At 41.0% G+C, this 10,974-nt stretch overlaps 1 protein-coding gene across 1 annotated transcript; it reads right to left on the reverse strand.

The window, feature by feature from the left end:
• Nucleotides 1-1,340: 1,340 nt before the first annotated feature.
• LOC306750752 (phthioceranic/hydroxyphthioceranic acid synthase-like) lies at nt 1,341-10,576 on the reverse strand (the record flags this gene model as incomplete). Its single annotated transcript, XM_079234225.1, has 6 exons — nt 1,341-6,884; nt 7,386-7,567; nt 8,623-8,829; nt 8,959-9,119; nt 10,031-10,184; nt 10,519-10,576. 6 exons carry the CDS (start codon nt 10,574-10,576, stop codon nt 1,341-1,343), a joined length of 6,306 nt encoding a protein of 2,101 aa, XP_079090351.1.
• Nucleotides 10,577-10,974: the final 398 nt, after the last annotated feature.

Genomic DNA, 10,974 nt, shown 5'->3' on the forward strand with positions numbered 1-10,974 from the left:
TCAAATAATACCCTGGATTAATGAGTAACAAAGGGTTTTGTGAATTGAAAATGCTTGGAATAATGTTGTTATTTTGCATGGAGACTGCACTCACTGCTGTGGTTTTGTTCTCAGTCAGATTGGTTGAAAAGGTACAGTAAGCTTGTTTATACAACTCTATTAAAATATTTAGTAGTTAGTAAGTGTGTGTGTGTTATAGTTGTTTTTTCCACTGACATCTTGGCTTGGTCACAATTGTTTAAAATAACACTGTGCTAATTGCTATTGTAATGTTTATATTTATGTTTCTGTACAGATCTGTACAATAAATAAAACCATGAGAATGGAATAAAACAAAAGACTGGTGTTTATTTATAACATTTACCATGCATACCTTGCCAGTTTAATGAAATTGCAATTAAGTAATCTGCATGAAAGAGTATTTGTTAATTACCAAAAACAATTAAGCTTCTTGTATTGTGTCATGAAGAGGTAATAAATAAAAACAATAAAATTAATATCACATTTTTTTTACTTCTTTAATGTCAAACAATGTTTTACATTACCAAATATACAGTATGTAGCCAATAGTCATAATTTGTGTGATAGAAGGAATTGCTTAATTGTGATTTTCAGAAAACGGTACTATCAACACTTACATAATACATTTTTTTATTTGTTTACTTTTATTTGCATGTTGGTCCCTGTGGCAATTTCCTTGTCTGCACATGTGATAAATGAGTGGTTCAATCAGCAAAATACTCTCATGCTCTCACACCCCCAATTGAACATTTCTGCGACATGCCAGAATACTATCACATGTATTGTTCCACTAACATCATAAAGATAATAATCGGAATCAATGAGCTAGCAGTGATAACAACTGGCCGACCTGTGAGAGATGAGTGAATATAAAACAGATAAAGGTGAGTTGACGTTGGACCAAACCCTGTGACAGATTAAAAAAAAAAAAAAAGTAAGTATCTTCACATAAATAAAATTATTCACGATTCAAATCATCCCTTAACAACAATCATTATGTATTTAATTGTAATGCTGACAGTTTCATGTTTACATAATGAATATATCACTAAACAGGTGTATTGTTATTACAATGAACAAACATTTCAAACTATAATACCAAAATGAACAAAAACAATAGCCACTGCCAAAAATGCACAAAACAAGACAATAAAATAAATAAAAAAATACAGAATGACCATGTGGCATAAACACAAGAATACTGTTGTATTGCATTGGCTATCATAAGCCTTCTAATGAATCCAATAATATTTTAATTAATCCAGTATTACGTTTTTCTGATTACTGTACATTTCTGTGTCTGCTTTTACCTTTCATTTTTAAAATCTGGTAGTATCAACACCCATGCCTTCAACAGGAAGAGACTCCTGGTTGTCACCTTCACCATCACCTTTTTCACTCAGTATAGCTACTATCGTTGATAGAGTGGCATTGGGATCCAACAGTTTCACCAAAGGCACATTCACACCTCTCTCCTGAAAGATAAGATTCTGCAGAGTCATGGCCTGCATGGAGTCAATGCCTAAGGATAAAAGAGGTGAGTCATCTTTCAGCTCACTTTTATCCATGCCGATGGTCTCACAAAGCAGAGACACGACATAATCTTTGGGTGAGACGGATTCAGATTGTTTAGTTTCAGAGTCTTTCTCTTTGGATTTTTGGAAAGCCTCATCTACCAACGCGGACAAACGCATGGTCAAGGCTTCATTTTGAGATAGAATGTTGTACCTGATGTTTCTGAAGTGAAACCTGCAAACAGCCTGTTGGGGTCGATTGAGCACAAGACATTGCTCCAGACTTTTATGAATCTCTGCCACATCCAACACCATCATCCCCTTTGCCTCCAGAAACCGCTGGAAGTGTTCCTTGTTCAAGAGGAGACCGAGGTTTAGAGCTCCCCAGTTGATGGACTGTCCAGGCAGCCCGAGTTTGCGCCGGTACTGACAGAACATGTCGAGGAATGTGTTGGCGGCTGCATAGTTTGTCTGTGATGCATTTCCCAGAAAAGCTGAGATCGAAGAGTAACACACAAAGTAATCCAATTGACAGCGCTGTGTTGCATGGTGCAAATTCAGTGCACCGTTTACTTTGGGTTTGAAAACCTTCTCATAAAGGGATCTGTCAAGGGTCTCAATCAGGCCATCATGTAGGACAACTGCACTGTGAAACACTCCCCTGATTGGACAACCAGGAATGTTCTTGCCAATGACACTGATAACCTTGTGCACACTCTCGGACACGGAGATGTCACACTCCATGGCGGTGATGTAGTTTCCACACTGTGTCTCTACATTGTTTATCTCTTGCTGCACTTCTAGGGTGGGTTTGCTCCTGGAGAGTATGACAACGTACTCACCCCCTCTTTGAGAGATGAACTTCACAGTCTCAAAGCCCAGACCAGAAAGACCACCTGCCACTATGTACACCGCTCTCTTTCGGAACAGCTGTTTTTTTGTTGGCAACAATGGAATGTCAGATAGTGTATGGCTGCCGTCTTTTTCCAGAGCCACAACAGCCAGCTTCTTTGAGTTGAAGTATGACTGTGGTGTCTCTGAATTCAGGCTCTCAATGCTTTCAGATTTCATATTCTGAAAGGGAAAGCTTTCAAGAGCAAATTTCCTGCTCAAGTTTAAGGACTTCAACCACTGATAAATGTATGGCCTCTGTGCCCTCAGGGATCCTTTTTGCAAAAAAACTGGCATCTGAATTGTCTGCACATGAACACTTTCCTTTACACGTTGAAACACTTCACGAGCAAGCAAACACTGCATCTGAGATTCACAGATGAAGAGAACATGCTGGACACTTCGGAAGTTACCGATTTTTGCAATCAGCGATTCATCAAACGGAGGCAGGACGACAAACACATCCATTTGACTGACATCGACAAAAGAGCCATTGCACTGTGTGCCAACAATCACATTCCAACCGGACTTGTAAGAAGTGTGTGCCAAGACTTTCATCAGAGCAGAATCAGGCACAGATGATATGATTCCTAGATTATGTTTGGCTTTGGGCAATGCCCTATGCAGGATCTCCCATGCTAACACAAAGTAGGAAACACAGGGTGTTTTTTGAAGGAATGGGAACCGCTTGGTGCTGTAGCACACATCTTGTGGAACTCTTACCTTGCTGGTTGCCACCACAGGGTAACAGGAAGCAATGTGGTCTCCCACTCTAAATTTACTGACATCTTTCCCAACTGCTGTAATAGTACCACTGAAATCAAGAGCCAGTAGCTTGTGTTTCTGTGAGGAGTGTTTGTTCCAGTATAGGGTTTGTCCAAATTTCAGATGTGAAGCACTGACAGGGAAGTAATCAGATGTATGAACACATATCTTAGTGGGCCGAATTTCCACTGAGGTACCCCTGATTGGCTGGGCCTCCTCCTCTAAGAGAATGGCACTCAGTTGGCTCATCGTATGTGCTTCCGCTGTCTGAAGGATGCAGGGCTCAGACATCAGAGAGGTAAAACTGCCCTCTGAACTGTCAATGATCTCAGGGGGAGTACGGACAATGGAAGGTTTCAGAATCAGCCCATCTTTTACCACCAACTCTGGGTACTTGTTGCAAGGATGCGATTTCAGGACCTCTGCCAGAGCTGCAATGTCCTTAGCAGAGATACTGCTTACATCAATCAGCTGAAATGAAAGATCGGGAATCTCTGCAGCAAATGATCTCGTCATGCCAGCAAGAGCAAAACCTGGACTTATGTGGTCTACTGTGATATCAGAGGAACAGTAGGTGACTGCTCTGATGGAGTTTTTGAAGCCAATTCGCTTTAGCTCAAGGACTATTTGGCGGAATGTCTCACAGCAGCTCGCAAGATTCTGCAGGACAACCTCAGCAGCCTGTGAGCTGAGGTCTTCTTTGCCCCACAGAAACAGTATCTCATCAAAGTTGTTCTCAATATCCGTTATATTGAGATTTGCCAAAAGAGAAGGAAAGCCATGGCTCAAGATATCTTTTGCATGTCTGAAGGCAACATATCTAGACCTCGAGTCCAAGTATTGCTGCAGGCCTTTAGAGATCCCTATGTGGTCACAGAAGACCAAGGCCCTAGGAGGAGCAGATGTGACGCCTTCAGGGATAACACTAAAGGCATTATGGTAGAAATACTCCTCAACCACATGCGAGCGACTGCCAAGGTACTTAATTATCACATGCTTTACCTCAACCAGCACTCTTCCTTCTTTATCTGCAAAGCAGCCACAAATCTCAAAGTGATCAACGCCAACGTCAGTTGCTCTCAGATAGACAATCATCTCATCTTGCAAGGGTTCAAACACTGTCAAACTTCCTATTTTGGCAGGAAATCCTGGTCTACCAGCAAAAATGTGCTCTACTGTAACTGGGAGAAGCTGCATGAGGAAATCCAGCACAACAGGATGAACGCAGTAGTCATGTAACTGAGACTGCAGTTCTTTTGGAACTGCGACATTTGCAAAAGCCTCCTTGAGATCTTCTCCATAGTGCACATCCCCCTTATTCTTGAAGACATCTCCATATTGAAAGCCACCTTGAGAGAGATACCCATAGAACTCCTTAGAGCTCACTGCCGATGTGCATCTTTTGTAGATGGAGCTTAGTGAAATGCACTGCTCCTCAATCAGCCTCTCTTTCTTTGAAACCACTGTGCCCGACGCATACATTGCAGATGGTGAGAGTACCATGAACCTAGTTTCCTTCTCTGTTTGATCTAGTTGCACCTTCATTTCAGGTGAATTCTGGCTCAAAACAAATGGACTGTGAAAACTGACACTGACCTGCAATGAGCTGAGCGGTACTTTTGGTTTGGCACTGGCCATGAATGCGGCTAAACCCAACTCGGCATAGAAGGCACCAGGGATGATGGGTATGTCGTTGTGCTTGTGCTCCCTCAGGTAGAAAGAAGAGTCAGACAGCAGATCACAGCTGAAGACGTTGCTTTCACTTCCTGTCTGACAGAGCACAGGATGATTACTTGCTGTGTTTTTCTGTGCTGCTCCAATGATAACATCTCTGTCTGAGCAATCAAACTGGTATTTCGGAATAGGCAGTGGCACTGTCTCATACCCTTTGTAGAAGGTGTTCCAATTTAAGTGGACACCCAGTTCAAACAGCTTCGGCACAACAGACTTTATTGTTTCATGATCTTTCTCCGGCTGCACTGAGGCAAGAACAGCTGTGTCATTACCCAGAGATTCCATGATGTTTCTCTGTAGCGCCCTTCTTGGCCCTATCTCCACAAACACTGTATTCTTCTTTCCTTTGGTTGCTGACCTCACTGCTTGCTCAAAAGCTACTGACTCGCGAATGTTTCTAGCCCAGTATTCCCCAGTGCAGAAATCTCCCTGCTGGACTTCCTTGCCTGTCACTGTTGAGAACAACTCTGTGTCGAGATCATTCACCTGTAAGGAGCCAATTGTCTCCTTAATTTCTGGCAGAATAGGGTCCATCATGTGGCTGTGGTAAGCAGCAATGACATCCAGTACACGAAGGAACAGATTCTCACTGTTGGCTGAGGTGCTTAGCTCCTTATAAAGGCTCTCAATTGCATCTGCATCACCTGCGAGGGTGCAGGACTGTGAGCTGTTGAAGGCAGCAAGGCAAATTCTACCAGAGTAACAAGGGATAAGAGCAGTTACCTCTGTTACAGGCATGTTGCTGATCACAAGCATCTTCCCCCCAGTGACTTTGCCCTGGAGGGTGCTGCGGAAATAAATTACTTTTAACGCATCATCAAGAGACAGGAGGCCAGAACAATGAGCGGCTGCAACCTCGCCAACAGAGTGTCCAAGTATTGCATCGGGCTTGACGCCCCAGTGTCTGAGTAATGTGGTAATGCCAACTTGGATAGCAAAGAGGAGTGGTTGGACAACATGTGGGTTGTTAAAGTCACTACCCTCAAACTCACTCTCAAGTGTGTCCAAGATGTCCAGCGTACTGAGTCTTTGGAAACGTTGTGCAATGTCTTTGATCTTGCCTCTGAATACAGGCTCGTGTTTTAGTAGTTGTTTGCACATGCCATGGTAAGTGACGCCATTTCCGCAAAAAACAAACACTAACCTCGGGTCTGAGTAGGATGGACGAATATTTTTGCCTACAGCGGCACTTAACTTCTCTTTAAGATCGACTACAGATGAAACAACGATGGCCTTTCTGTATTTATGCTTTAAATGGCTTCTCCTACAAGCTGATGTGTACAACAGAGCATCTAGATCAACTTTGCAATCAGCTTCGAGCTGTTTAATGGTGTCTTCCATCATCAGAGTCAGAGATTTTGGTGAATTTGCTGACATGACGAAATAGTTCTCCTGTTTCCCACCATTCTTTTGCTCAATGCGTGACTGTTTGTGCTGTTTGACAATGGCGTGTGCATTTGTACCCCCAAATCCAAAGTTGTTAACTCCTGCAATTCTTGCACCGGAGGCTTCCCACTTTTCTGCTTCCTTAGGAACTTTGATGTTCAGGGCTTTGGCATCTACACTGGCAGACTCCTCAGAGTAGAAAACTGAGGGAACGATGGTCTCGTGCTTCATCATTAAGAGTACCTTAATGATTCCGGCCACTCCAGCAGCAGATTCTGTGTGTCCAATGTTGCTCTTCACAGAACCAATCCGTAGTGTCTCTGAACCGGGAGGTCTGGCTTTAGCGATGGCGTTTGAAATGCTTCCTGCCTCCGTTGGATCTCCAATAGGAGTTCCAGTCCCATGTGCCTCTATGTATCGGACATTTGCAAGGTCAGACTTTGAGTACATTCTGCGCAGGAGTTCCTCTTGTTGTGTCATGGAGGGTTTGGTGATTGGAGTGACGGAGTGTCCATCTTGGTTGACCGCTGTTTTGCTGATGATGCCCCAGATATTGTCATGGTCTTGTATAGCCTGTAAAGCAACAACAATACTGAAATGAAACAACTGCAAGAGTGTTTTTAACATTGTAAAGTATGTCATACTTGCTATGCTTCCATTCCAAGCTAATTTTTAGCAAAATTTAAGTCGAGTGTGCTTGTCACAAAACAAAAATGCAAATTAGACAAGTTTCCATCAACTGGTTTAAGCTAATATATTTGGCTAAAGAGTAGTTGGTCCTACGCAAGGCTGTTATCCGGCAGTAAACAGAATAGAAGAAGTAGAGGTAGCGAATCGAAAACAAATCAAGTCGACTTGGCCGAGTAACCAATCTACAATAGAAAAATTGAGAGAGGTCTTCAGGAACTTGTTTCAATTGGGCAAGTTTTAATTGTTCTTTCATGTCAGCTATTGTTGGCCATGTTTCATGCTATTCAGAGACAAAAACAAGCTATTAATTGATGTTGTGGTTAGGGTTGCTTGTATATTAAAAAAGGAACAAAAATAAAATAAAAAATGTTGCACTATTCTGACCTTTTTCAGTGGCTTGAGGAGAACGACCCCGCAGCCCTCTCCTCTTCCATAACCGTCTGCTCTGTTGGAGAACGGTTTGCTGGTCCCCTCAGGTGAGATCATCTTGGCCTTGCTGAGAGCTACAAACACTCTTGGCTCGATGATGCAGTTGACTCCACCACAAACAGCCATGTCACAATCCCCTGATGAGATAAAACACATCATACTCTCACATTACAAATATCCTGCCATCCCGCGGGCGTCCTTTACTGTACATTTTATTGTACACTGAACATCTATTTATAGTTCGGTACGAGTTCGGTACGAGTGCCACGTGTTTCTGGAAACCTACGATTCTTGTGATTCCAGCTATGCAATCCGTTTCAAAAACCAGACCACCACAGCAGCTACAAACAACCAACAAACCGATGACGCATCATATTAATCCACAACATTCCAACAACGACGGCATTGTTACGTCGTAAAGGTCCAATAAAAAATAATCCCATGAAAGATTTAGTCCAAAACACGTGATTACATTCATAAATATCCACAAACTGGCGTTGCATCATTTCATATCAGCTGGAAGATATGAAACAATATCTATGTGTTTTTAGAAGCAAAGTAAATTTGCATGAGAGCACAGATACAAACTCAGCACCAAAATGTGCGCCAAAGCCTAACCTTTCTATTGGATCCCTACTTGAACCAATAGTAGCTTCATATCCTGACTGACAGGCTACATTACCCAACTAGAAGCTACGTTGAAGTACAGGGTCAGCCTCTCTTTTCTTACGTGGATCAAGCCTGTCACATCATACGGCTCAGATGACAGGCGTTTTTGTACAGCCAATGAAATTGCCTAAAAAACGGGTCTAAACAAGAGGGGATGGAGATGATCCCAACAGCCTTCAGCTTCACCAGAACAGACAGATGCTGACTGAGCCTCAGTTTGGCCTTGAATTAGCACGAAAATGCATTTATACTTAATTTTCTGTCAGCAATACTGGTAGTAAATATGAATAGTACCTCTATAAGTGTGCAAGACTATAAGCCTTTTTAATTAGGTATATATATATATATATATATATATATATATATATATATATATACATACATATATATATATATATATATATATATATATATATATATATATATATATATATATATGTATATACTATATATATACTATATATATATATACATATACACATATATATATATATATATATATATATAGGCACACTGCACAGACCTTGTTTAATGGCTTGACATGCAAGATGAAGAGCCACGAGAGACGATGAGCAGGCGCTGTCTATGGACAGGGACGGCCCAGTGAAGTTGAAGATGTAGGAGACTCGGTTCGCTGCAATACTCATGGCAAGCCCTGTGCCGGTCCAGTGGTTGATCACACTTGGGTGCACGTGTGCAGCATTTGTCTCATAATCTCTGTTCATTAGCCCTGTAATAAAATCAACATTAATACTGGTCAAAGTGCACGTATGGATATTATTAAGAGAGTAGTTGAATCGGATGGAAATATTACACTAAACTATCATTTAAATAAAAGCCATTCGCTGGCCACATGTACCAATATACACTCCTGTGCTGGTCCCACTGGCCTCCTCCATAGGAATCCCAGCATTCTCCAACGCCCTGTAGACGCACTGAAGGAGCTGTTTTTGTTGAGGGTCCATTTGTTCCACTTCACTGTCACTGATGCCAAATAACCTGTGGTCAAATTCATTGAACCTGAAAACATTCAAAAACCATTAAATCAATTTTAGTGACTGAAAAATAGATATAAAGTTATTGCATAAAGGGAAAGTATAATGCTATTCATCCACAGGCCATGTGCAGGATTTCTGCACACCGCTTGAGTTAATACCAAAGTTAAGTTGGTCCACAGCACGTTCTTCATTTTTGGTAATCTCAAATCACTTTGAACACAAGTGACAGTGTCGTTCTATATCATTTATTGTAATTTCTATCTATTTAGTGATCATGCGTTAGTTTTAAAGAAATACCATATATTGAAGAGAAGATGGAAGCAGACTGAACTCTGATCTTATTATATTTAAAGTAAAGCTACAAAGAAATAGTTACACACCTGTTGTCATGTACTCTAAAGAATCAGACAATATATAGAGATAAGATTTGATGCAAACAATAACTATGATTTACTGTTGGGGAAAAACTGATTTCCTCTTAATATATGATGTTTTATGGCCGGTGACTCCGGTGTGAACTTTCCCTCACACAAAGCAAGTTCAGCTTTGGAGTCAAGTGATCTACTACATCTGTACGTTCCAGACTGAAGACAATACACATCATTATTGTTCTAATGGCTTAAAACATATCTATGAGATGACGGGAGGAAGGTTCACGATAGGTGCAAGACGTCATGAGGGCTTCTGTGACTGTATTTTATGTATTTAAGGGTGACTCTCTGCTTGTTCGGAGAGCAGACTTGGATATGCAATTAGTAAAGTAACACCTTGTGTCACTGACTCTGCTCCTTTTTTGCAAAGAAATAAATGATTTTACAACCGGTGTCGAGTAACAATTTTTCTAACATTTACTCACTATGGAAAAAGAGTATCTATACACACTTATTTTATTATTATTTAAATAGATTACATAATAAAGTTTAAAGAGCATACCCGTCAATGAGAGCAGCCTTGGCCGTGCGGGATTTACCCGCTTTGTTGTCATCAGGGTCATACCAGCTGGAGATGTCAAATCTCTCTTTGGGAATTGGCACCGAACAGTTTCTTCCATCCAACAGAATTTTCCAAAAATTCTCAACCCCTTCTCCTAGACACAGGTCGAAATTGTTGCATGAAATTAAAAATGTAAATTGAATAACATATGACACTTTTTTTTGTCTTACAAGGGATTAATTTTTACCAATAAGGCTGAATATGTCAAATGAAAACATTTGTATTTGTTAATTTCAGAGTTGATCTAGTAATGTTTAAATAATCTAATTTGTCTTTAAATGTTCTATGACTACCACAGCTATCTTAATATACATTGTGGGAGAGGAATCCATATTTAAATGGAACATTTGCTGATAAAAGATTAAGAAACAGAAGAAAAAAAGAAAGAAAAGAAGCCAAAACTAAGATCCCAAATTCAGATGGCTTACCCCCTGGGAAATTACATCCGATGCCGACGACAGCAATACTGTCTTCAGCTTCCTCCATTCTGACTGAACATCACTGAGAAAGAAAGTCAAAAATATTTACTGAAGTCAACATCTCTCTTTCCACCGGGCATCTTCACATCCAGAGTTAAATGTGCTTAGCTTTCTTTAAAACTGTGTGATTAGTCCAGCTGGGTCATGCACCGGTGCATCCTTACATCCATTTCGTTTGCCTTTTCCCTCAGTGATGGTATCACTGCCGCCTGGTTCTTATAGCCAGCTTCTTTTCTTTATTCAACATTAATGATTGATTGTGTTCGTGACCATGGAGATGAAGGACTTCAGTGCACACATTTATGGCCTTGCAAATGATTAGACCGCGTTTAATGAGAGAATCAATATGTTATCCGACATAGGGGTGAGTCCGGGTCTGGTTTCATTGAAGTTTATCTTGGCTAT

Source organism: Taurulus bubalis (assembly GCF_910589615.1).
Source record: "Taurulus bubalis genome assembly, chromosome: 18".
NCBI lineage: Eukaryota > Metazoa > Chordata > Actinopteri > Perciformes > Cottidae > Taurulus > Taurulus bubalis.